The 26910-nt window shown below is 38.5% G+C and overlaps 3 protein-coding genes and 1 pseudogene across 3 annotated transcripts; all 4 read right to left on the reverse strand.

Moving 5' to 3' along the window:
* Positions 1-1231: 1231 nt before the first annotated feature.
* LOC136678525 (neoverrucotoxin subunit alpha-like) lies at positions 1232-2927 on the reverse strand. Its single transcript, XM_066656575.1, has 2 exons — positions 2903-2927; positions 1232-1870 (listed from the first exon to the last, which is right to left on the reverse strand). Exons 1-2 carry the CDS (start codon positions 2925-2927, stop codon positions 1326-1328), a joined length of 570 nt encoding a protein of 189 aa, XP_066512672.1. The 3' UTR covers positions 1232-1325.
* Positions 2928-3416: 489 nt separating this feature from the next.
* On the reverse strand, positions 3417-7194 carry LOC136678535 (ribonuclease inhibitor-like). Its single transcript, XM_066656585.1, has 4 exons — positions 7028-7194; positions 6700-6867; positions 4760-4933; positions 3417-3564 (listed from the first exon to the last, which is right to left on the reverse strand). Exons 1-4 carry the CDS (start codon positions 7192-7194, stop codon positions 3417-3419), a joined length of 657 nt encoding a protein of 218 aa, XP_066512682.1.
* Positions 7195-9701: 2507 nt separating this feature from the next.
* Positions 9702-13839, reverse strand: LOC136678546 (butyrophilin subfamily 2 member A2-like). The gene is made up of 6 exons (XM_066656593.1): positions 13720-13839; positions 13263-13322; positions 12559-12909; positions 10376-10547; positions 9997-10158; positions 9702-9876 (listed from the first exon to the last, which is right to left on the reverse strand). Exons 2-6 carry the CDS (start codon positions 13315-13317, stop codon positions 9702-9704), a joined length of 915 nt encoding a protein of 304 aa, XP_066512690.1. The 5' UTR covers positions 13318-13322; positions 13720-13839.
* Positions 13840-18361: 4522 nt separating this feature from the next.
* LOC136678555 (stonustoxin subunit beta-like) lies at positions 18362-20455 on the reverse strand (annotated as a pseudogene).
* Between the last annotated feature and the right edge of the window lie 6455 nt (positions 20456-26910).

Below are 26910 nucleotides of genomic sequence, written 5' to 3' on the forward strand. Positions count from 1 at the left end.
AAATTTGCACATTTGCAAAGCAATATGGGAATCTGCAATGTGAGTTACACACATGTATTACATTTTTTGGGGGATTTTTTTTTTTGCGCAAACACAAGTCAGTGATTACACCTGCTCGAATCTGTGACTATGAGTCACACATGCTGTCTTTTCCACTCACACTTAAAAACTTCCTTGTGTTTTCACTTTTGCACCAAATATCTCAGTCAGTGTTGTGCAAATCTAATTTGTACATCTGTAGAACCAGGGGTGGGCTCAGAGAGCAGCAAATCCTTATGACCAATCAGAGGATTCATTAGGCATGTGTCAAGTGCTATTGGCCGAGGTCTCCTATTTCTGTGACCGAGTGCCTCCTACAAAAAGCCTTCTCCAGAAAACAAACATGGAACAGAAAACAGAAATTGACCGTTATCAGGTTTATCAGATTCACATATTGCTTTGCTGTGCATGTTGTTGGGAATGTTTTATATAAGTGTGTGAATTTGTTTTGCACAATATTCAATGTTGCAACTGTAGCAAAACTGTGAACATATAATATTGTGAGCATATTGTACTTGTGTGTGCTGAATTGGATTTGCACACCTGAAATGAAGAGTTTGTGAAGAAGTATCTACAAAACAGGAAGACTATTCCATGTTTGTTTTGGTGAAGGTGTTGAGTGATCAGGGTGTGTAAAGTGTAGATGTGTTCTGTAGTTCTGTGATTTGGGAGGAATCCAGTGACTCTGACTCAGGACACTGTGTTCTTTAAGGAAAGACAGAATTCTGTTGTCTAAAATGCTGTAAAATGCTTTCCCCACATTACTGCTCACACAGATGCCTCTAAAATTGTTAGGGTCCAGTTTTTCTCCATTCTTATGAATGGGGTGATGAGTCCTTGGCTGAACTCAACCTGAACTCAGGACCAGGTTGAATAGTTTGAGCACAGCCCTCTGCAGCTCAGAAGTGCTGCATTTAAACATTTCGTTTCTGATGCCACAGGCTTTTTTGGGTTTTTTGAGTTGTTGAGCCAATTCTTCCTGGGTTCAGGGATAATCAAGGAGGTACTAATGCAATAACACTACTTAAATAACATAAACCATGCAGAGACATAGATAAGAGAGTGATGAGAGAAGAGAAGAATGAAGAGTGGGAAAAAGAAAGAAAATCAAACAAAAGGAAAGCGGTGTTTTAGAACATTTAATGAAGTAAATGATTCATATGAGTGTTTACTAATGTTAACGCATTAAATGTCTTTTATTTTGAAACATCCACTTCCTGATGCAGTTGGACTAATCTCTAGTATTGCTGTCTTCACACAGCTGTGTCCAGCTGCAGAGTCTGGGTTTATTCAATCTGACACAAACTCACTGAGGAGTCATAATAATCAAACCTAAACCCAGCGCACAGGGGTTCGGTAAATGTTGTTGTGAATGTGTGTAAGTGTGTGAGTATGTTTGTGTCAGTGGAGACACTGTAGAAGGACAGAATGCCGGCCTCATGGTCCATGTACACTCCTACTCTGTTAGATCTGGAGGGAGGAGGAGGGAGATCAGTTCTGTTCTTATTGTGATAGACAGAGTAACGGTTATTAAAGCAGCTCAGACTCCAGGACTTTTCATTCGCTCCAAACCTACAGTCACCACGGTCACCTTTTCTCCTGATTGATTTATATGTCACTGAAATATAAACCTCCCTCCCACTCCACTCAGTTTCCCAGTAACAACGTCCAGTCAGACTCTCTCTGCACAGAACCTGCTCCCAGTCATTGAATCGCTCTGGATGATCAGGATACGACTGTTCCTCCTTCACACTCGTCACATTCTTTTCCCTCTCAGACAGAATGAGGAATGTGTGCACTGTGTTTGGGTCCAGTGTGAGCTCACAGGCATCTGCACACAACAAGATACACAACACACAACCAGACACACAACACACAATCAGACACACAACCAGACACACAATCAGATACACAACATAAAATCAGATACAAAACATATTCAGACACAAAAAACAATCAAATGCACAACACACAATCAGATACACAACACACAATCAGACAACACACAATGATACACAACACAATCAGATAAAAATCAAGACACACAATACAAAAGAAACAATACAAAACATAAGAGAACCCAGGACAAAGACAACACACAAAGAAATGACACACAAGAACTCAACACATAATAAACCCCAAAAACAACACAGACGAGCAGAAAAAATAAACGCAAAGGAATACACAAAAGTACACAACAGACAACACAGAAAATGCTGAACCCAGAAAACACAGAAGAAGAATAAAATACTCACAGAAAGAACAACAGAGCTGGCCCAGGGCTCCAAGGCTGAGGCCAGAGGACTGAAACCTCACCCCCCACCACTGTTTTCTACACCAGCCTCAAACAGAAGACGCCCTGATAGACACTAATATCTGTCCCCAAGAGGAACATCATCAGACTCAGCAGTATCTGCTGTGTCTCCTACACTTCAGAACCCCTGCTCTAAACCCACTCCTCCACTTCACTCAGGAGCGCTACTGTGGGAGAGACTCTACAAAGTCTGTTACAAAGTCACAGTCTGCTTCAGTGAGGAACAGTTTTTCTGATTACAGCTCATCAATCCCTGTTTTACTTTCAAAAAAGATAGCCTCACTGTTTTGGCTGCTTCAAACTCTCACTTTCAGTGTGTGTGCCTTAACTGCTGTTTATTACATGGTTAATGATCAGATTAATATGTATGTTATTGTGAATAAATGAGAATAAACTATTTCTTATACACTGAATGATCAATAAATTATGTAACGTCAGTTCAGGACTTCAGAAAAGGAAGTAAATTAAATGTAAAAAATAAGCATATGTTAGCACAATTTGCACATTCACGGCTCATTCTGATGTGTGTGAGCTGCTGTTCAGACTGACTGTGCTGCTCTGTCTCTAGGAACATGGAGAGAGACCTCCCGCATCTCTGTCTGTAGGAGCAGAGGAATGCACCAGAAGGGCTGAAAAGTCACTAAATCTATCAGCAAAATCACCAAGTTGGCCATACTAAGCAGTGGTTTGGCTCGGACGTGACATTTCACAAAGTCAATGCGTCACGACTTAACAAGCAGATTACAGACTATAGTCCATCTGTTGCTCTGCATATTTTCTTATACCAATGTCTCCCTGTTCTTCATTGTCAGGACCCACACAGAGCAGGTATGATTTGGTGGCGCATCATTCTCAGCACTGCAGTGACACTGATGTGGTGGTGGTGGTGGTGTGTTAGTGTGTGTTGTGCTGGTATGAGTGGTTCTGACACAACAGTACTGTAAGTGTATTGAGCCAATGCTGTCTTAAAAAAAACGTAATAATTACACATTCCAACCTTTTCAGTAAGTCAGTAAATATAAAAAAAGAATGACACTATGTTTTATGTTAAAACATGGAGTAGTCAAGTAATCGACCAATAATGACAATATTCTGAATGCATAAAATTTTGAAAGTTTGTATCAGTGATGGCTGTGAATATTAGGCTAAACACAGTGAACTTACATTTCCTTTGACCTGATTTGATTCGGATCACTCCTACATGTTCCATCCTGAAAGAAGGAATAATAATAAGAAGAAGAAGAAGCAGAAATAGTACATATATAGCCACTTTCTGAAGCAGAATTCAGTATAAAGTATCAGTAAAAGCCACATTTAAAAAAAATGTGATTAAGGTGTGACAGCAGCTGTTTTAAATTAAGCCAGGAAACAGAAGAAAAAGGGCAGCTGATCAGGTAGGATTCAGATGCAGAAATAACCAATCGACCGAATTTGATTAGAAGAAGGGGCACAAACTGGAAAATTAGATTAGATACTTAGATCTCTTCATGATCACCCAAACAGAGGATGTAAGAGTACAATTATAAAGAGCAAGTAGATTGTTATCAGCAAGAAATGAGGTGAGTTGACAGAGGATAAATGGTATCTGTAAACAATTATATCTTTGCAATATCCTGTAGCCTACTAGTTCAGATAGTGCAGCTTTTTGTAATTAACCTTTGCCTTTAGATAAAGGCTATAGATCCAAAGTTTCACTAACAGAGGGAATTGTGGTAAACTGAGATGTTGGTGCTGATATCCCAACACACAAAAGCAGTCATTTGGGTTTGATGATGGAGGAGTGGAAGGATGCCAGTGTTTCAGGGGGCTCTCGTATCTGGGTTTACTTTCAGTTCTCTGGTTCTCTATTAGTTTGTCTGTTACTGTGATTGGAGGAGCAAATAGAATATAAGGCAGCCTTGTATTTATGCATGTGATCAGTTTAAACCAATTAAGCTGAAACAATATTCTTAAAGTCCATATATTCAAATGATTTTACATTGTGGTATTTAATAGGATAAATATTCAAGCTGTTATAAGACACAATAGCCAGGCCACCACCCCTTTCCATGTGCCATGGCTTAGACAAAGACTTATAATCACACAGGGTATAAAAATTCTAATTAAAAAAGAAACACACTTATTCAATTTTTTTATCTAAGCTGAATCAAATTTATCATAGGACAAAATGTCAGTTAAATTAAATTCAATACATTAATAATTGAGGTGCTACCTGTAATTGGGACTTTAGCTTAAATCCATTTAAGAGCAAATATCCCATATATTTACGTCAATCAGAAATATACAGAAAGAAATTTTACTTAAGAACATGAGGTTCTCTACTAGGCAAACATCTTTCTTTGGTGTGCTTTGGTGCTACATGGATGTGTCTAAATTCCTGGCAAGCACAAACACTATTTTACACACCTGAGTTTGTTCAGTTTGCAGCCTGATTGCTTCTTTTTATCTGAGAGCAGTTTCTCTCCTGTGTCTCCTGGGTGGTTGTAGCTCAGATCCAGTTCTTTCAGGTGTGAGGTGTTTGAGCTCAGAGCTAAAGCCAGAGAAGAACAGCCTTTCTCTGTTATCATACAACCAGACAATCTGCAGAGAGCAGGGGAACAAAACATTGCACAATTTTCAACAGTGGTTCAGAAAATAGTAATAAAATTCTTGAAAATATAAATCAACAATCACCTGGGATGTAACTGATATATACTGAGATAATATTATAAGCATATCATTTTTTCTGCAGATATTTCTTTATTGCTCATAACATGTTTTAATGTTTTGGATGGAAACCCAGCTAACGTAATACAAAAAGCAAGATCAGAATCCATGGAGCTACATACTGAGATGATTCAGAGCTAAGGGAAGTAAATACTGGTCTCGGACTGTGGGTGGAAATGGTGTTGACATCATCTCTGTCAAACTGTCTCTAAAAACTATTTCATAATGAGACAGGATTTAGGGTGGGATATTCACAACTTAAGCTGCATTTCTGCTTCATGGTACCTACACTATTCGACTCTTCTTACTTTTTTGGTACCTGGTTTGTTATCCACTATCGCAGCTCAGCACAAAATGTAGCTAGTGACATCTCAAAACACCACCTCTAACAGTAACAGAGAGAAACATAAATGAGAAACCTGCATTTATTTGTCATTGTACAGTGTAAAACATTTAACCTATCTATGGCTGTGAACACACACAAGTACACTAAGGGCAGTAAGCACATATGCATCCAGAGCTGGTATATATGTGGGGTTATTGGGGCTGGGTGTTATGCTGATATATTTTAACTGAATAGCAATATATGATACAATATTATATAGGTTGTGAAAAATAATATTAAAAATGTTTTATGAACATTTTATAAACAGAACAATCAGTTTTGTATGTTATCTCTCAATATTCAAATGATCATCAAATCAAATGTCCATGTATGTTTAAGACATAGATTTTCATTGGGTGTCTTAACTATTGCCCATAATTGTACATTGAAAAAATATCAGTTGTAAAGTTGGAAAAACATTTTTATTTATTAAAATAAAAACTGAAGTACATGACAAATGATTTTACTTATGTATAGACCTACAATAATGTACTTCTGTAATAAAGAGATTTTAAGAACCATGTAAAGGCTTCAGCTAGGTGCTCCCAGTGTGGTTGTCTGTCACACTTAGTGTCGGCCTTACACCAAATGACTTTTTGAGCAATTTCAGACTGTTGCAGACAAATTTCCAAAGTCACAAAAAAAAACCATGAGAGTCCTGGTGGAGTTGCAGTGCGCTCCCATCATCTTGATCGTTTGGTGAGATTTGTTCAGGAGAGATGTTTTAACCCAGTCTTTTTCTCATATTGACATTCCGATGAAATCAAGTGTTTTAAGTTTTCTTTCTTGTGTAAGTTTATCAGAAAGGTTGTTCAAGTCTGCTCCACATAGGCAGCCAAAATCAGCTGCCAACACTAACTGGTCCAGGGCATGGAAAGACAGCCACTAAGGTTATATTCCAGGAGAAATTTGTCAAGCACTCTGCTTAAATCAGTGTGTAAATCATTAATATTGATATTCTTTAATCTTTGGTTTCTTAACCCTGGTTCCTGCTTAGAGAACACTGTGTGGCCCATGGAGCCAGGTCATTTAAGTTTGAGACCCCTGATGTACACAAATTATTAGCTTATATACAAGTACACTGTTCCCAAATGGGGAATATGTTAAACTCCACCTTTAAAAATATTTGTGAAAATCTTGGAGTCTGTTTTTAAAGACCAAGCCCAATATATATTTAACATTTAATTTCAGTTTAGACATCTTTGATGAAGCTTTAACATTTTACTGCTTTTTAATTCATTCACAGAAATCTCACCTGAGTGTCTCCAGTTTACAAAGTGGGCTCCTCATTCCAATATAGAGCTTCTCCACTCCTGAGTCCTGCAGGTCATTGTTACTAAGGTCAAGATCTTTAAGTGAGTAATTCTCTAAAATTGGGCTCAGCTGTTCACCAGTCTTTTCCCCAAGACAACACCCAGATAGTCTGTATAAAGATTAAACAAATTACTGTGTAGCAAATAATGTTTCTGAAAATAATAATAATAATAATAATAATAATAATAATAATAATAATATAGTTAATGCCTTATTATAACTGATTATTTAAATTTATTTATCCTGAGACATATCATCGTAACACTGACCTAAGTGTCTCCAGTTTACAGTGTGAATTCTTCAGTCCAACACAAAGCTTCTCCACTCCTGAGTCCTGCAGGTCATTGTAACTGAGGTCCAGGTTTTTCAGACATGAGTTCTTTGATTGTAGAATTAACTGTACAACTTCACAGGACTCTTCACTGAGTTTACACATCATAAGTCTGTAAAAGCACAGTGCATACAATACATCTTATATCCAACTTTTAAATTTGTTGTATAAAATTGTAAAAGCGTATAAAAGAGTTTATTAATAATATGACCTCAATTTCTCCAAATTCCACACTCCAGCACAGAGCTCGTCCAGTCTTGAACCGTGCAGGTCATTTTTGCTAAAATCCAGTTCTTTCAGAGAAGAGTTTTTTGACTGAAGAGCTTCACTCAAAGTTTGAATTAACCTTTTAGTGAGATTACAGCCAGCTAATCTACAAAAAAGGAAGAGAGTGAGTCAAATAATGTGGATTTATAAACTATAGCTGTAACTGATTTATTCTTTTCACTTTTAACTATGTACAGCACTGAGATGTTTGCTTCTGAAATATGTGATCCAGCACTTTGTTTTCTCCAACCAGAATGGACATATAAGACATTGGAAGTTTACACTCCTTCTGAGATTAGCAAGAATACCAAAAGTTTTTTTTAAAGATATATAAAAAGTTGTGGTGTAATTTAAACAGGAACACCGGTTTATAATTAAATATCCCATGTTCACTTTGGGATTTAACATTTTACAACACTTTAAAATACTTCACAGTAATCTCAGTTTTGTGTCCAGTTTACAGATTGAACTCTTAAGTCCCACAGAGCTTCTCAACTAATGAGTCCTTCAGGTCATTGTCGCTGAGGTACAGTTCTTACAGAGAGCAGTTTTTTTATTTTAGAATAAAATTCTAATTGTCTCCAGAGTGTATTCAAAAACGTTCCATTGACCTTTACATACAACCCTCATTGGCCAGATCTATCAGTAAAAAGAAACCATCATACACCGCTGCTGACAATATTTCATACAGCAGACACATTGACATGGTGGTGGACTTGATAGTGTGTGTGTGTGTGTATGTGTGTGTGTGTACTGCTGGTATGAGTATCAGACACATCGGTGTTGTTTTCAGTCATTTAAGTGTAACTATTAAGTGTGGTTCTACATTATAAAATACCTAGCTAATATAGCTAGCTAGCTACCTAGCAATAATATTTGATAAGTTGTCTACAGTAAACAATTATTGTTGTTTATTTAAAGGTAGGGGCGGCACGGTGGCGCAGCAGGTAGTGTCGCAGTCACACAGCTCCAGGGACCTGGAGGTTGTGGGTTCGATTCCCGCTCCGGGTGACTGTCTGTGAGGAGTTTGGTGTGTTCTCCCTGTGTCCGCGTGGGTTTCCTCCGGGTGACTGTCTGTGTGGTGTGTTCTCCCTGTGTCCGCGTGGGTTTCCTCTGGGTGGTTTTCTCCCACAGTCCAAAAACAAACGTTGGTAGGGGGATTGGCGACTCAAAAGTGTCCATAGGTGTGAGTGTGTGTGTGTTGCCCTGTGAAAGATTGGCGCCCCCTCCAGGGTGTATTCCCACCTTGCGCCCAATGACTCCAGGTAGGCTCTGGACCCACTGTGACCCTGAACTGGATAAGTGGTTACAGATAATGAATGAATATTTAAAGGTAGCCACTGCTGCCATTTACTTGTTTTAATTTGTTCATTTGAAACTTTATATTTAGGAAGTTTGGTGTAACTGGATCACTACCCGTTTAAGTTCAATAGTCCTGGACAGCACAGAAACAAACTGATTTAATTAAATATGTTGTCACTTAATTCTTTGCACTCTCAGAACTGTCACTGTGGTGGTACCCTCAAGGGAACACAACAGTACCATATTCTATATTAATTGTAGATTTTAAAGTTGTGTTAATTTCATACGCCACATTTGTCATGATCTTGCCCTGACTTGTGCTTTCCTGTTTTGTGTTTCCATTGTCTGCCATGTGCTCCTTTAGCACATGGCTCTGCTTTTTGTTTTGTTCTAGTCTCCACCCTAGCCCTGTCGTTGTCCTGCCCTCTTGTTATCCTTCACAGGTGTTTCTTGTTTACAGTCAGTTTATATATAGCCCCTTTGGTTCAGTACTCCCTTGTCTGGTGTTGTGTTTAGATGTTTGTATCTGTCTCTGTGATTTTATTTACATATACACCGGTTCAGAGCTATCCGCTGTTCCTGTCTTTGCTTGTTCCTATTTAGTTTTGTTCAGTTTATCCTAGTCTGTGTTTTTGCCTCCCTGAATGTGTTTTGTTTTCACTGTAGTTTCATTTCTTAGACATGTGGTGTTTTATCTGACACCATTCTACAGTGTAAACGGTAGGGGGCTATGCAGGTGAAAACTGCATCACGATGGTGGTCAATTTTGAAGAAAGCTGTGTCAGAGCCATATCTGCAATTACCTATGTCTCTCTGGGTTGCCCTCTAGTGGAAGCCTCCAGTTACAAGCATAGCACATAGTCAAGTATGTGAATAGTTAATGACACAGACGTTTGTCTACATGCAAGTAAACAGCAAGTTACCCTTAACGTTCTTCACCCATTTAAAAGCATGCAATATAAAAACAAAAGTGGTTCTACTATGACATTGCCACAGAGTGTAGAAGTAGCGTAAAATTACAACATTACAAGTAATGTTAACACTTACTTGAGTGTCTCCAGTTTACAGTGTGGACTCCTCAGTCCAGCACAGAGCGTCTCCATTCTTGAATCCTGAAATTCATTGTTACTGAGGTCCAGGTTTTTCAGGCTGTTTTCTGATTGTAAAATTGACTGAACAGTGTCAACCGATTCATTACTGAGTTTACACCTCATAAGTCTGTAAAAGAAGAATACACAAAATAGACCTTATTTACAGATCACAACATACAACAATATTTTTTAAATTTGTTGTATACATTTTTGAAAGATATTAATATAAATTATCAGGGACACTGACCTGAGTGTCTCTAATCTCTTCAGTCCGTCAGAGAGCTCCTTCAGCATTGAACCCTGCAGGTTAGTGTAGCTAAGATCCAGTTCTTTCAGAGAGGTGTTTTCTGATTGTAGATGTTTTCTCAATATGGTAATTAACCCTTTAGTGAGGTTAAAACCAGCTAATCTACAAATGTGGAAAAGAGATTGTCTGCATTTGTAATTAACTTTTTAACATGTTCATCTTTCAGGGATTTGCATAAATCTCAAAACAGTAAAAGTTCTTTATTTTTAAATTAAACAAAACATGTGAGTGAGCAGAAGATGAAAACTGGAATACAAAACTACAATGTAGTTTGTAATTAATTAATCATTTATATTTATTAATAGTGTTAATCACTTACTGAGCCTTTCTGCAGTTTGTGATCGCTGGGATAAGTCTTCTATAACCTGCTTCTGATGTTTTGTATTTTTTCAGATCCCACTCATTCCTCACAGTCTCTGAGTTGAGACGCATGTAGGCGATGGCTGAGCATTGTACAGGAGAGAGCTCCCTTTTTCGGTGTAAGGGTGAACCTAGAGAGAAATCAGCACAGCATTTAACTGACATCATCTGAAGATGTGAAGGTAGATAAATCTGAGGTGTTTTCAAGTAAAATCTCATCAGCTGTATTAAAGGAATGTTGATAAACACAAATGTATGTATATCTTGGTATTTTAACACATAACACTATAATGTAAATAATGAATTGGTTTACACTGAATGTTTTACTTTTTCCAACTTAAAATAAACATTATTCACCAAAGTTACTGGAAACATGCCATATTTTAATAATGCTGAATATGTATTTAACAAAATAATGAGAACAGATTATGGAAACCTCCCATTTTTCTTACACCACATGCTTTTTCTTCTGTAATGTCAATAATAAAAACCACCTCTATGTCAAATAATTTAGAAGACATACCAGAATGTCTCATTGTCTGCATATATATATATATATATTTTTTTTTTTTTTTTTGTGAAAATGAATGAATTTGTTTAAATATTCATTGCATATTTTTGTAAAGTTGCAGTCTGAAATTTTAACTGTCTTTCTAAAGTGTTGAATCTGCATTTGTGGATCCAGTCACTTGCCTGTTTTCCATGAAGTATTTTTGTTCATTTCCCCTCGCAGGAATTTTTTTTATTTTGAGACTTTTGCATTTCACCCAATCCACACACAAGTGCAGCCATGCAATTACAATTACAGTCCAGCGCCTGTGGCTATTGCAACATATGTGTGGAAGTGCCTTGCCTTCTTCCCTGTTCCTCATTCCTTAAAGAACCCAACACCCACATCATGACAGAAAGACCCACCAAGAGGAGGTAGCAGGAGACACAACAAGACACAGACTGGGATATATTTATTTGTGAATAGTAAATATTTGTGATTTGTGTCAAATTGGTGAAATATGATTTATAAATTGGTCAAGTGTTTGAAAAGAACCTTTGTATCCAGTCTTTCAAAAAGCAGATACATTAATGTATAAGAAATACATTATATAAAACCTTCATAAAATTCTGTCATGTTCTTTCTATTCCCATCACCTAAACCCCACTTTAAACACATGGGTTAGATAAAGAAGAAATCCATTCAGGAGAACCTTAAATAATATACAGAGATTATGATGGAGTGATGTGGAATTAATTAAAAACACTGCCCCTGCTTTTTACAATAGAGGTCAGTAACTATGTACTGAATGTAGTGAAAATATAAATGTGAATTTTATAGACCTAGCCCAGAGAAGCGTCGGAGGGGAGGGTGAACTCAGAAGGTTTGGGCTGGAGGTTGTGGTGTCTTGGAGACGTGCGTGTAAAGCTGTGCCCCCCTCCCAGGGCTGTAATGGACAGAATGAAAAAGTGGGAACAAGTGGTGGTGGTGGTGGGTGTTATGTTGTTTGACACAGGGATGGAGTGAGAGTAAAGGGGTATAAATGGAGCTGTAGAGAGGTAATTGGGGAGTTGTCTAGCTCTCAAAACTATGTCACATGGTGACTTCACTTTAATAAAATATCTCTTGAACCCAAAGCATGTGTTCTGTTAATTCAGCTATAATTTACAATTTAAACATATGCTCAAAATGAAAAACTCAACTCTCAAAACTGAACAAGCCCATAGAGCTACTAATGAATGGAAATGTCTGATACTGTTTTTACTGGAGCATTTAAAGCAGTCACTTCTACCTTAAGTAGACAGGATAATTCAGTAGTAAATGATAAATGATGTGTAAAAATTAAAATATATCTTAAAATACCCCAGTGGACTGTACCTTTCCAGATGAAAGCTGCAAATACAATTAATCCAAAGCTAAAAAGTAAAATACAGGTCAGAGCAATTTTCCAAGCATGAAAAACTTGTTCTGAAAAAAATAATAAAAAGATTTTAGAGATAAGTGAATATTCTTTCTCACACACAGCAATTTTCCTTTTAGATTGTACAATAAACTGAAATTAATGAATTACATATTTAGGTGAAAATGTTTTTTAAATTTTAGAATTCGTTTTTAGCAAATGTTGTGGACCTTTGAACCTGTGTGGCACTTACCTATGACTTGAACTTCAATATTTACATCATCATACTCAGAGCTGGACTCAATTAAACAGTTGTAAAGTCCCTCATCTGAAGGTTGGACCGCTGAGAGTTTCAGAGAGGTGTTGCCATTCTTCAGCTCTTCTTTAAATAAACTCGTTCTCCCCCTGTAATCCTCAAACTGCTCACCATTTCTGTCTGCACGGCCTTGGTAGAGATGCACTATAAGGGATCTCTCTCCTAGCTTACTCCACTCTACTCTCATATCCTCAGCACTGATGTTCGGTCGGAGAGAGCAGGGTAGAACCACATCTTCACCTTTTTCAACATTAAGATGAGCAGCTGGACCAATGACTTTAAAACTTTCTGCAACATTAAAAAACCCAGCAATTTTATACTTAGCTGTATATATATTTTCATCATCTGTAACATGTGAACACCAGTTAAAGTCAGGTCTGACTGTTCTTTGGTATTTGCAATATTTCTGAGATTTATTCTTACTGTTTAGAAGCAGAAACAGTTCATTTTATTAATATTTTCAGTCTTTTTTATGTAAATGTCACATAACCAGAAACCAACCTGAACACATTCCAGTCAGGTTCCATTGAAGTCAGTGAAGTAAATATTTGTGGTAATTCAGACTTGTGCATGTTCCAGTTTTACTGGCTGATGTTTGATGTGTGGTGGCAGGTTTAATAGTGTGTTAAGTGATCACATACCTGAGGCAGCTTTCATAAAGTCGGTGAGAATCAGCAGAGTCACAAAGAAAAACATCTTCCCTGAAAGACAAAATTATTACCTTTTAAATGAGAACAGGAAAAACCCAGAATCTGTTCATGTTCCTACAAAAATACTTTAATAAAGCATCATGGATCACATCATTAAACACTCACTCAAAGAAGCATTATGTCATATATTTACTGTATTAAATCAAAAAATGACCAGGGTGGTAAAACTTTGCGATCAGAAAAAATGTTAGTTTCTGCTGGACCTAAAAAGCCTCAGTCTTTCTAAAAAGCTTCATCACCAAAGGAGCAGTAAAACAAGAGGAAATACTGGCTATGCATTTCAATGGGCTGGGAACGACAGCAACTCAGCCATGAAGTGGTAGGCCACGTAAAATGACAGAGCGGGGTCAGAGGATGCTGAGGTGCATAGTGTGCAGAGGTCACTTACTTTCTGCAGAGTCAATAGCTACACACCTCCAAACTTCATGTGGCCGTCAGATTCCCTCAAGAACAGTGTGTAGAGAGCTTCATGGAATGGGTTTCTGTGGCTGAGCAGCTGCATCCGAGCCCTACATCACAAAGCCAAGCATGGGATTCGTCTTACCGCATTGTGCCAAATTTAACGTTTTTTGGAGGGGGGATTATGGTGTGGGGTTGATTTTCAGGAGTTGGGCTTGGCCCCTTAGTTCCAGTGAAATCAGGAACTAAGCATTCTCTTAATGCTTCAGCATATCCAGAGATTTGAACAATTTCATGTTCCCAATTTCCTGTGGCAACCTGACTGTTCACCAGTGCACAAAGCAAGGTCCATAAACACATGGATGAATAAGTTTGGTGTGCAAAAACTTGTCTGGCCCTGCACAGAGCCCTGATCTCAACCTATCAGCTTTGGGATGAATTAGAGCAAAGACTGTGAGCCAGGCTTAGACCAATAACCAGAAACCTTCTCAGAAGAGTTTAAGCTGTTTTGTTTTAAAAATGTATTTATGTTCCATATACTAAATGACAGACTTATCATTTACAGAAATAACCAAGAGTAAGGCGCTGGTGCTGAAGATTATGCCTGAATAATGTCCTCTCAATTCTGTTTATTCTCTTTATTTGTTGTGAATTTCATCCAGGGGAAATTCCCTTTGAACTGCTTCTGGATTGACACATGAAGGGTTAATTGTGTGTTAATTTCATATCCTCCATTTCATCTCCAGGACTTATGTTATTTTCTTTTACATAATGAATAATAATTTACAAATACAAATGGTCTTTTTAAAACACTGCTCTGCTTTTAAAATTACATTTACACTGTCTGTACATTTAGTGACAATAATTTATCCTCTACGTTTTTATTCTGAGAGTTTAGGACTAGCAATAAAGAGGATAACATCATCCACAACTAAAACACTTAAGATGGAAACGCAAAGCCGAATATGAAGCTGATAAATGCAGGAAAAACAAGGCTGGTTTGTTCACTTTAGTCTCTCACTCACGTTTTTCACCACGTTTTTATTCTGAGAGTTTAGGACTAGCAATAAAGAGGATAACATCATCCACAACTAAAACACTTAAGATGGAAATGCAAAGCCGAATATGAAGCTGATAAATGCAGGAAAAACAAGGCTGGTTTGTTCACTTTAGTCTCTCACTCACGTATTTCAGTGTAAATAGGTACATTACTGTGGCACATTATTTGTTATAAATCTCCAAAGTTCTTTAACTCATCTTGCACTAAATTGTGTAGATTCCGTTTTCCTCAAACTGGCAACCTGCATGAGCTTTACTTCTGGAGAAGCTGGGGAGGGGCAGACAACTCTCCAGTGTTTTGAATTTGGAGTGCAGTACCCATTTTAAACACTTGTTGTCAGTAACACATTGCTCCTTTAAAGCCTGTTACACACTGAAATCCAGGACAAACTCATGGAGCAGTGATAACTCCCACCAGAAAGCAGAGAGCAGAGTTACCTGATTCTCAGGTGGATCTTCTGTGTCTCTTAAAGAAGCCTGGCTCTGTCTTTATCAGGAAATCCAGTTCTACAACAGAGAACATACATAGGATCACACAGGGTCCTTATTTTAATACTGTAACTTCTCACAGAAGACATAGTACAGTTGTTCTCTACTGTAAAGAAGCTTTTGGGTTTTTACATTTAATTTTAATTATATTTCAATAAATTATTATTCAATCATTTATATTCAGCTTTCTGTAGTTATCTGTGAAAACAGAGCACTCTTTAACACTACATTCTGGAGCAGTACAGTAAGAAAACAGAACACGGGTTAATGCATTTAATTTTACAGTTTTGGGGAAGGACGTGTCTGTCACTGTGAGGTGTGTCATGGAAGAGGAGCTGAACTTTGAGAAAGAAAAATGTATTTATCGCATGTAACATGCAGAGGTTTGAGAATTTAAGCTGTTAATACAGATATGAAAAGTCTAGAGCAGATACAGTGTATCATTCAATAAGAAACAGGTTATTTACCGAGTTAAATCGCATCTTTCCCTTCTTCCGTACAGGCGCCCACAGTCAGAGTTAATTTTACTTTCTGTTCTCAACTTTTGCCCCATTCCCTCCTCCTCCTCCTTCTTCTCGGTCTCCGTTCTGTGTCTGATCCAGGCACAGTGGTGACTCCAGCGCATGGTGAGGAGGCGGAGTCACTGTCAATCATTTCTTGCAGTAGCCAATCGTTTATCAGAGGCAGACATTTCACCAGCCAATCAAAAGTGCAGTACCTGTTTATTGTTCTGTGCATCAGCTGATGATAAGGAATGTCTTCCCCGTGCTGTAAAGCGTCAAGAGTTGCTACGTAGGTTAAAGCATTAAAGATTATTCAGTGTCACCCACACAGCCAGCGCTCCATTGTGTGCTAAACACCTGCCGGGTTCAAGATGGAAATGAACTCTGGGTGTGTGGGTACATGGGTTAGTAGTAGGACCCAGGTGAGCTGCCTGTGTAGGGTAAATAAAGGCAGTTCAGCAACTTTATATAAGGGGCACACAAGGGCCAATGTGGATTGTCTTCATTTTTTTTACATGGTGTCTGTGAAGATTTGAATGTATTCAGCCACAAAACCATAAATGAAGTAAGGTGCTGATGTTGGTGATTATTTCTGAATCACAAACACCACTCCAACTCATCCCAAAGGTATTGGATGGTGTTTGAAGGTATTTGGCCTAGTTAGATGCTGAATGTATACAACTGAATTAGGGAACAATAACATGGCTGAATTAATTCAGTAAATAAAAAGCGAGTCTACAAACTTTGGGACAAAGTAGAAAATGTGGCTTAGATTTTAGCACTTCTAGAGAGAAACCAGAGCCTCTAACTCCAGCCTATTTCTCCTCATCCTCCACTTTTGGAGTCACTTCACCTGTGAAACATCACTGAAACAAATATCAGGTTTAGCAGGGCTTCAGGCTCATGGATTTACTGCCAAACAGGGATAAAGATTTGCCAAAAGACCATCAAAAACCTTTCAGATACTAAAGTTGAAAAACCTAATAAATAAACATCAAAAATGATCTAATTGTACTGGTAAATTCAATGTTTGAATAAACGTATCACCTTCTAATTAATATTAACGAAAGATTTAAAAACAACTGTGGAAGTTTTTAGCTGGATATTGTAGCCGGAGTTCTGATAAACACTAGATCTGGCAACCGTCAGTCACTCAGCTCAGTAAGCTCCAGCGAGCCGTGGTGGATAGTGAACATGTACATAAGAACATTTCTGAAGAGGGTTGAACAGCAGAGAGGTGTCTCAGGTGAGTCCACAGTGAGTGGGTGAATAGTTAAATGTAATAAACAAACATCAGCTTACTGGCTAAAGTTTTACTGAGCACTAAAACGTTAGATGTAGAACTGACGCTTGTTAGATTTGTGTCTGACTCTGTCAAAGCAACCTAAAAGTTTTATTCGGCTTCATTAAAACAGGAGAAAATACAGACTTTTGTGCCTCTAGATTTTATATCAATATATAAAACTAAGAAACAGTTAATAACATTTCACAGGCGTAAAATGATTTATATTTTACATAAATATATAACTTTGATCTGAACCTGTTGTAAACAGTGGTTAAACCATGACATGTTATTGATTCTATCCATTTATGTCTGACTCTGATGCTGTACTGATTTAAATTGAGAACAGCTCTGAATAATACAGCCTTGGTTCCCATCAAAACTGAAGTAAACGTGGGCTGGCTTGCTGGAGGGGCCAATGTTCAAAAATCTTGAATGGAATCAGTTTAGGATCCAGTTTTCATCAAAAAGGGCAAAAAGGAATGTGTAAAGGAACACAGCTATTTCACCTTGTGGAAGGTTGATAAACTCTATTAATTATACTCATACACATGATGTAAAGTATCCTATGCCAATCCATTAGAGCTTCACATAGGGCCCTCTTCCTATCGGCAGCCACACAATTTCTATTTTTCCAATCTTACAGCTACACCCTAAGGTTGCTGTGGATGTTTATGATCCGATCAATAATAATATACAGCGATGATGAATAGTGGTATACTCACAATATTATGGTTCATTTTATTACATGAGATACACAGGTGCACTGGTGACTGATCATTAGGACTCTGCTCAATATCTCCACCAACCTTTAGTGTATTATTGCATAAATCTTATTTGAATTGAGACTTTGAATTTTACATAAACCTTATTACATCATATTGTTACACTATAAAACCCACCCCTCCATGAAAAGCTTCACCACCCACAAAGCTTCAAACAAAACAAATATAGATATCAAGCAAGCGCAAGAGAGAAAAATAGAGACAGAGAAATGAAGTGAGAGAGAGAAGGAAGTGAAGAAGATATAGAAAGACAGATTAGAAATGGATGCAATAGTTTTTTTTACTAAAAAGCATCAAATAAAACACACACAAACTCACAGAGGAGCCAGAACTCCAATGGTCATGCCCACAGTGTGAGAGACTCCTACATGTGCTGTGACAATTGTTTGGTGTAAACTCGTCAAGTGTTTTAGAACATCTTAAAAAGTAAATTATACATGTGTGTGTTAAACAATATTGAGACATTAAGCACCTGATACTGTGTCCAGTTGTGTCCAGCTGCAGAGTCTGGGTTTATTTAATCTGACACAAACTCACTGAGGAGCCATAACCCCAAAGCATAAACCCAGCACAGAGGGGTTCAGTGAATGTGGTGGTGAAGTGTGTGTGTATCAGTGGAGATGCTGTAGAAGGACAGAGTGCCGGCCGGACAGTCCACATACACTCCTACTCTGTTAGATCTGGAGGGAGGAGGAGGGAGAGCAGTGATGTTCTCATTGTGATGGACAGAGTAACCATTATCAGAGCAGATCAGACTCCAGGACTTTTCATTCGCTCCAAACCTACTGTCATCACTTTCTCCTTTTCTCCTGATTGATTTATACGCCACTGAAATATAAACCCCTCCCCCACTCCACTCAGTTTCCCAGTAACAGCGTCCAGTCAGACTCTCTCTGCACAGAACCTGCTCCCAGTGACTGAATCTCTCTGAATGATCAGGATACGACTGTTTCTCCATCATGCACTTCACTTTCCTGTTCCCCTCAGACAGAGAGAGGTGTGTGTTCACTGTGTTTGGGTCCAGTGTGAGCTCACAGGTATCTGCACACAACAAGATACATGACACACAATCAGATACACAACACAGACAGACAACACACAATCAGACACACGACACACAATCAGATACAAGACACACAACATACAACCAGACACACAATCAGATACACGACACACAGTCAGATACACGACACACAATTAGATACACGACACACAATCAGATACACAACACAGACACACAATCAGACACACAACACACAATCAGATACAAGACACACAACATACAACCAGACACACAATCAGATACACGACACACAGTCAGATACACGACACACAATTAGATACACGACACACAATCAGATACACAACACAGACACACAATCAGACACACAGCACACAATCAGATACACAACACACAATCAGACACACATCACACAATCAGACACACGACACACAATCAGATACACGACACACAATCAGATACACGACACACAATCAGATACACAACATACAATTAGACACACATCACACAATCAGACACACAACACACAATCAGACACAAAACACAATCAGATACACAACATACAATCAGACACACAACACACAATCAGACACACAACACACAATCAGATACACATCACACAATCAGACACAAGACACACAATCAGATACACAACATACAATTAGACACACAACACACAATCGGATACATGACACACACTCAGATATACAACAAACGATCAGATACATGACACACGATCAGACACATCACACATACAATCAGACACACCACACCCACAATCAGACACACCACACAATCAGACGCATGACACACAATAAGACACTCGACAAACAATCAGATACACAACACACAATCAGTTACACAACACAATCAGACACACAACACACAGATTCACAACACACAATCAGACGCACAACACACATTCAGACTCAGAACACACAATCAGAGACACAACACACAATCAGAGACACAACACAGAATAATATAGACAATATAAAATCACATATACAAAATTATAAAAAAACAACATAAGATACACAGTACAGAAGAAAATACAAAACACAATCAGGTACAAAACACACAAGACACAACACACAATCAAATATAAAACCCAACAATAGAAACAACACAAAATAATACTCACAACATAGCATTCACACATCAAGATACACACAAAAACGTAACACGTGATAAGATATAAAATATGCAATTACACACACAACACAAAATAAGATACACAACACAATATGGACAACACAATAAAATATAACGCAATCATATACAACTCACAGTAAAACACACAAAACTCAGTAAAAAATGCAACATACAGCAATACGTCACACCAGAAGATAAAAAAAAAAAATAAAGAAGAGACACATCATGATTTTATCTTGTTGAAGGAGGTAAGACCTGTGGCAGGGGGCTCTGTGATTTCATCAGTGATGCCTGGTAATGCAATGCACACAAAGTATCACACTTATCATGCTTGGCAACTTGATGTTCTATCATACAGATCTTTAATAAAGGCAACACACTCTAAGCACTACTAGGTAACCTTTGTCACACTGGAGACAGGATCCATCCATGTCACACTGGACAGAATAACCCACAAATCCATCAAAATATGAATCTCTAGTATCTCCTAACCCTAGAAATTACACCAGAGATTCTGCATGATATTTTTCAGCCAACTAAACCAAAGTCTGTCATGTTTAGAACACAGTCTGCAGGAAGTTGAACCCTTTTCTATTAGATGCCGTGAACCACAATGTGGAGTGGGTATAATCTATTTGAACATAAGGAGGGTGTGTGTGTGTTTGTGTTGTGGGCCAGGGGGGGTTTGAGTCTTCTGGTTAAATGGATGCTTATGTTTGGTCGAGGCGAGGGACTTTCTGCTGCCTAAGCCTAACTGTGGTTCACCATTACTGGGCATGCTCATTAGGCAAACAGGGAGCAAAAATCCCAGCACCTGTTTATCTGAGTGCATGCAAGCTGTGAGTGCTTTAGAATACGAGATATTACTAATGCACATCAATTCAAATTACAAAGACCATTGATTGAATGCATAAAATGTTTAAAGTTTGTATTAGCAATGGCTGTCAGTTTAAATTCTGGTTATTAGTAATGTGTGAACACATGTAAATGAACCTACATCATCAAGGTTTGTGGTTGAGTGCTGTGTTTTGACTTCCGGGTTGCGAGAGATACGCTGGCGCGTTTGGCTGCCGCTTCTCCCCCGGTGACAAAGTTTGTAATAGCTTTAAAGTTGTATTCGGTTTTTCTGCCCGCTGTGTGCAAAAGTGCTGTGGAACCCAACACACTGTATCAAACTTTGTACTGGATTTATTGTAATATGAGCCTTGGATTTCTCCTTGTGGCTCTGAGCTCTCTTAGAGTTTAGCGTCTGTGTCTGTGCTTAACATCTGCCGCGAGAGCACCTGTGTCGCCCGTGCTATGTGGATTTTTTCGGGATTACTTCTCTGGCTTCTACTGGGCTGTTACGGCTGCAACTTCCATTGTGGCCTCATCATGACGACAAGGAGAATAAGGTACTCTTTTGGTGAACTTTTTACGCTCCGAAATGCACAGTGTAAAACTCCTGCTCCTCTACTGATCCATCGTCACCTTGGTATTTTGCGACGACCTAAATATTCTCATCGGGGTCTTGGTCGGACTTATAACTACTATCAGCACCCCAACAATATCCCCTCGCTGTGGTCATCGTGTCGCCGTAAATCTTCCCAGGCGACGGCAGGCTCAACTGATCACACAAATAACCGGAACCTGTGTTACGTGTCTACAACATCTCTACACGCTCCGAGCACTGATCATAATCTGAAATGTGCTCTGTTTAATGTTCGTTCCTTAAATAATAAGGCAACGTTTGTCGCAGATATTATCCAGGAACATGACACTGACCTGCTTTGTCTCACGGAAACCTGGCAGCGGCCCAACGAGTATTTCGCGCTCAATCAGACTCTGCCTCCACACTATCAATATGTGGATAAACCTCGTTTAACTGGACGAGGAGGAGGACTTGCAGTGGTGTACAGCCCTGGCCTCAAAGTTAAAACAGTTTCAATCCCAAATATGACATCGTTTGAGTGTTTGGCGCTGTTGGTCTCTGCTGTTAAACCTGTATTGGTTCTGCTCATCTATCGCCCCCCAAAAACCTCATCTGTTTTTGTGGCAGAGTTTTCTGAGCTAATCTCCACACTTATTCCTGTTTATTCTGATTTGTTGCTGCTTGGTGACTTTAATATTCACATCAATTCTAGTAACTGTTTGTTTGCTAAAGAATTTCTTAATGTTTTACAGAGCTTTGATATTTCTCAGCACGTTGATTTCCCTACACATAACAAGGGCCACACCTTGGACATTGTTTGCTCTCTGGGTAAAACCCCTTTTAATGTGAGAGGCATTGATCTGTGTGTATCTGACCATAAAGCTGTGTTCTTTGACTTTCCACTATCATGTCAACTGCGAGAGCAGCGTCAATCACGCCAGTTTACATTCCGGAGTGTCAAAAATATCAGTCCTCCTGCTGTTATGGAGATGCTCAGTCAGAGCCCGGTACCTGATTGCTTAGATCCTGATTTGCTAGTGTCCCACTATGACGAAACATTGTCACATATTTTAAACCACCTGGCACCTCTAAGAACACGCTTGGTTACATTTTCTCAGCCTGCTCCCTGGTACACTGCTGAGCTGCGCAAGCTGAAAGCTGTTGGTCGCCAGCTTGAACGACTCTCAAACAGAACTGGCCTGACTGTGCATGCCCTTGCTTACAGTGATCATGTCTTGTTTTATAAGGAAAAACTACAGGAAGCTAAAACACTCTATTATTCTGATGTTATTCTTGGTGCCCACAGTAACCCTAGAGCTCTCTTTTCCACTGTTAATAAGCTATTGAGCCCTGTGAAAAGTTTCCCTATGGTTCCTTCAGCTGAACTCTGCTCTCGGTTCATGGACTTCTTCAATCATAAAATACTTACAATTTACTCTCAGTTCCAGCCCACTGCAACCAGGCTAAACATTCCTCAACTATCTCCTCAGTTCAGCAGCAGCTATTTTTCCACCTTCAATACTGTAAACCAACAGCTTGTTTCACAGATTATTAATTTCTCAAAGGCAACTTCATGTCAATTAGACCCTTTTCCTACACAGCAGGTGAAAGCCTGTTCTTCATTTATCTGTCCTCTCATTACCAAAATTATCAATGCTTCACTTAGTTCAGGAATGGTCCCAGCTTCTTTGAAACTGGCAGCTATTACTCCAGTTCTCAAGAAGCCTGGCTTAGATCCTGAGAACCTCGCAAATTATAGGCCCATCTCTAATCTCCCTTTCCTTGCTAAACTGTTGGAGCGAACAGTAGCTGCTCAGTTAACAGAACATATTCAATCATGTGATCTGTTTGAGGTCTTCCAATCAGGTTTTAGGAGGAACCACAGCACTGAAACTGCTCTTGTTAGGGTTGTCAATGACTTGCTGATGTCAGCTGACCAAGGACTGCTGAATCTTCTTGTCCTGTTGGACCTTACTGCAGCCTTTGATACAGTGTGTCATAGCCTTTTACTAACTCGGCTCAAAAACATGGTTGGCGTAACTGGTACTGCATTAGCCTGGTTTAAATCGTATCTTTCTGGTAGGCAGCAGTTTGTTTCAATGGGAAGTTTTCGATCTGACACATGCTCCTTGTCACATGGTGTCCCCCAGGGCTCTGTTCTTGGGCCCCTGCTTTTTATTTTGTACATCCTTCCTCTTGGTGACATCATTAGACATCATGGGCTGCAGTTTCACTGTTTTGCTGATGATGTCCAGATATACATTTGTACAAAACCTTCCCACAGCTTGCCACCTAGTGCCTTGCTGGAATGCTTAACTGATGTGAGGGCTTGGATGATCGAGAACTTCCTGAGCTTAAATAATAAAAAATCTGAAGCCATCATAATTGCTTCTCCTGCAACAGTCAGGAGGCTTAGTGACACTACTGTTTGTATCCCTGGTTTTGTTGTCTCTACTTCAACACTAGTGAGAAATCTTGGAGTAATGTTTGATTCTACATTATCGTTTGACTCACATATTAACAACACATGTAGGACAGCCTTTTACCATCTTAAAAATATCTCTAGGATTCGCCCTTTTCTCTCTCTCACTGCTGCCGAGACCATTGTCCATGCATTTGTCACTTCCAGACTCGACTACTGCAATGCTCTGTTGTGTGGCCTCCCTGCTCGAGCTTTGAGTAGGTTGCAGTATGTCCAGAACTCTGCTGCTAGGGTGCTGACCCATACAAGATCTTGGGAGCATATTACTACAGTCCTAAGTCGTCTTCATTGGCTTCCAGTGAAGTATCGAATACAGTACAAATTGCTTGTGTTGGTGTTTAAATCCTTGCACGACCTTGCCCCTTCTTACCTAAGTAGTCTACTGAAACCATACTCTCCAGTGCGTACTCTTCGGTCCTCAAGCCTCCATTTGCTTGAGGTCCCACATTTTAAGCTAAGCACCTCTGGAAATAGAGCATTTTGTGTTGCGGGTCCAAAGCTGTGGAATAGTCTTCCCGATGAACTGCGAGCTTGTTCATCTGTAGATGTTTTTAAAATCAGACTAAAAACTCATCTTTTTAAACTAGCATATGGATGATACTATGTATATGTCTCTATGGTCATTTTATGTTTGTATGTGCATTTACCTTTTATTGACTTTCTTCTTTTTTTTTTAACTTTTTTTATTTTCATTTTTATTTTTATTTTAATTTTTATTTTATTTTATTTTTTTTTTTTTATATTCTTTATTTTTATTATCTATTGTACAGTGTCCTTGGGTCACTTGAAAGGCGCTTTCAAATAAAATTTATTATTATTATTATTATTACATTTCTTTGGACCCTTATCAATATGGTTCTTCCCTGCATGGTCGACCCTAGAAAAAGAAACACACTGTAAACTCTTAAATCCCACTTGAGCTGTTTTCTAATCTCAGAATCTCAATCTGCATATTCAAAAGTGATTCTTATTCACTGCAATTTTAGTCATCTGTGCTTTATTAAATTATTTTTGCTAGTGAAGGGCAGCGTTAGTAAGGGCCCACTCTCATTAATTACCCGGGGTACTTAAACATTAAACCCCGCCCCAGGCAACACTGTTTTCACACGGGGGAAAGAACAACATTTAAAACTTTTGTTGGTAAGTATTTTTAAACATTCATGTGCTATACACATACATTCCCCAACCATTTTCTAATATTTCTTTTCCCACAGGTACTCATGAATGGAACGACCCCCCCTATCCCTTTGCTAGTGGATCCTTCCAACTGGGATAAGAATGGTCCTTGTGCCATTCTTGTGTTAAGGTAAGTCCTTTCCATATTATCTCTAAAATAATGTCTTTGCTGTGGGCTTAGGTTGGGGATGAAATGTGCACCACATCACAGCCATATCACACTCAACATTTAGGCTGTATGATGGGAGTGAAAGAACATATATATAATAATAAAATACTGATTATTCAGAAATATAAACCAAGAATTTTTGGTGTGTTGGTGTGTTCTCTCTGTGTCTGCATGGATTTCAACCGGGATAAAATAAAATGGTATCATCACTGGCCTGTGAAGGACTAGCACCCCATCCAAGGAATGAATGAATTGTCAACTGGTGGTTTAAGAAATACAATAAACTGGAAAAACAAACAATCGCTGTCAAACTGGATGTAATATGTAGAAACATACACAAAATACGAATTATTAAAATATATAAAATATGGGTCGCTAAGGATCTTAATGAAACATCTGTAATGTCACTTGGTCATAATACCACAAGGATCAAACAGCACAGCCACATTCTACCCCTTTTTAAACAGCCATGTTTAGAGTGTTAGGTATTAGCGCCTGTAATATAAATAACAAAATATCTAAATAATCTAAATAAAACGATCCACAGATCATGTTTTTGCTTGGTTCTATTTCTTCTCCATTATTGTTTTCCCCATTTTTACTCAATGCTCGTATTTCTCTGTTGGTTTTGTTCTGTTTAACCTCTTCTTTGTGCTCTCACATAAATGTGGGTCCAGAACTGTGATTGGAGATGCTCTGTGCACTTTACATACAATAAGCAAAAATTAGATCACCTCATTTTACCCTCTGTTTATTGACTTTGGCACACCACAATTACTGACTGGGTTGTTTTGTTTGACAGTGTGGGGGTTGATATGGTCCGGAGAATGTTATGTCACATTAGGTGTTAAGTTGAATTAAGTACAAGAACTCTGTGTGTATTGTTAGCCAGCTAAGCTTCCTAGAGTTGCATTGTGAGCCTTTGTAGCTAACTCCCTAAATTTCCAGGAGTAATTAGGTTGTGAATTATTACTGGCAGTGGTTAAACACAATACACATTGTCTATTTCTGCTAATGTGTTGTTAATTCATTTATTGTGTGCTGTGACAACTTGTTAAAGTCTGTTTTCAATCTATTTTCTGTCTCTAGACTCTTGCATTCAGACTGATGCCCCATAACGAGTGCCAGTCCTCCTAAGTGCCTTAAACTGTCCTTTCTCATAGGTGGAAATATGAATGTAACTCTCCTTTAAAAAACATCTGAAAATCTGGAGTCTTTAAGGACAGAGAAAAAATAATATTTTAGTCCATTCATTTTAAATATTTAAATTAAATGTATACATTTTTAACCAGAAATAGACATTCTGTGATACACAGAAGCATTAACATTTTACCACTGTTTAAAATAATTTGCAGAAATCTCACCTGAGTGTCTCCAGTTTACAGTGTTCACTCTTCAGTCCTTCACAGAGCTTCACCACTCCTGAATCCTGCAGGTCATTGTTACTGAGGTCCAGTTCTTTCAGGGAGGAGTTCTCCAGTAAAACTGAAATTAGCTTTTCACATATCTTTTCCCCAAGGCTACACGCAGCTAGTCTGTAAGGAGAGAGTATACCTATTTACAAATATGTAAATAATGTAAACAAATTAGCAATACATCATTTAAAAATATTTAAATATCACTATTTTCTATACATTTTGAGTTAAAA

Source organism: Hoplias malabaricus, chromosome 2 (genome assembly GCF_029633855.1).
Source record: "Hoplias malabaricus isolate fHopMal1 chromosome 2, fHopMal1.hap1, whole genome shotgun sequence".
Taxonomy (NCBI): domain Eukaryota; kingdom Metazoa; phylum Chordata; class Actinopteri; order Characiformes; family Erythrinidae; genus Hoplias; species Hoplias malabaricus.

Bases quoted from the DNA above. Each gene is read 5' to 3' on its own strand.
- LOC136678525 (XM_066656575.1), bottom strand. From the start codon at position 2,927: ATGTTCCTAGAGACAGAGCAGCACA. The intron at 1,871-2,902 runs GTCAGTCTGAAC...TGTTGTGTGCAG, and splicing joins CCTAGAGACAGAGCAGCACA to ATGCCTGTGAGCTCACACTG.
- LOC136678535 (XM_066656585.1), bottom strand. From the start codon at position 7,194: ATGTGTAAACTCAGTGAAGAGTCCTGTGAAGTTGTACAGTTAATTCTA. The intron at 6,868-7,027 runs GTCAGTGTTACG...ATCTTTATACAG, and splicing joins TGTAAACTGGAGACACTTAG to ACTATCTGGGTGTTGTCTTG. The intron at 4,934-6,699 runs GTGAGATTTCTG...TGCTCTCTGCAG, and splicing joins TGTAAACTGGAGACACTCAG to ATTGTCTGGTTGTATGATAA.
- LOC136678546 (XM_066656593.1), bottom strand. From the start codon at position 13,317: ATGTTTTTCTTTGTGACTCTGCTGATTCTCACCGACTTTATGAAAGCT. The intron at 12,910-13,262 runs GTATGTGATCAC...TTAATGTTGCAG, and splicing joins CTTTATGAAAGCTGCCTCAG to AAAGTTTTAAAGTCATTGGT. The intron at 10,159-10,375 runs GTAAGTGATTAA...CCACATTTGTAG, and splicing joins ACAAACTGCAGAAAGGCTCA to ATTAGCTGGTTTTAACCTCA.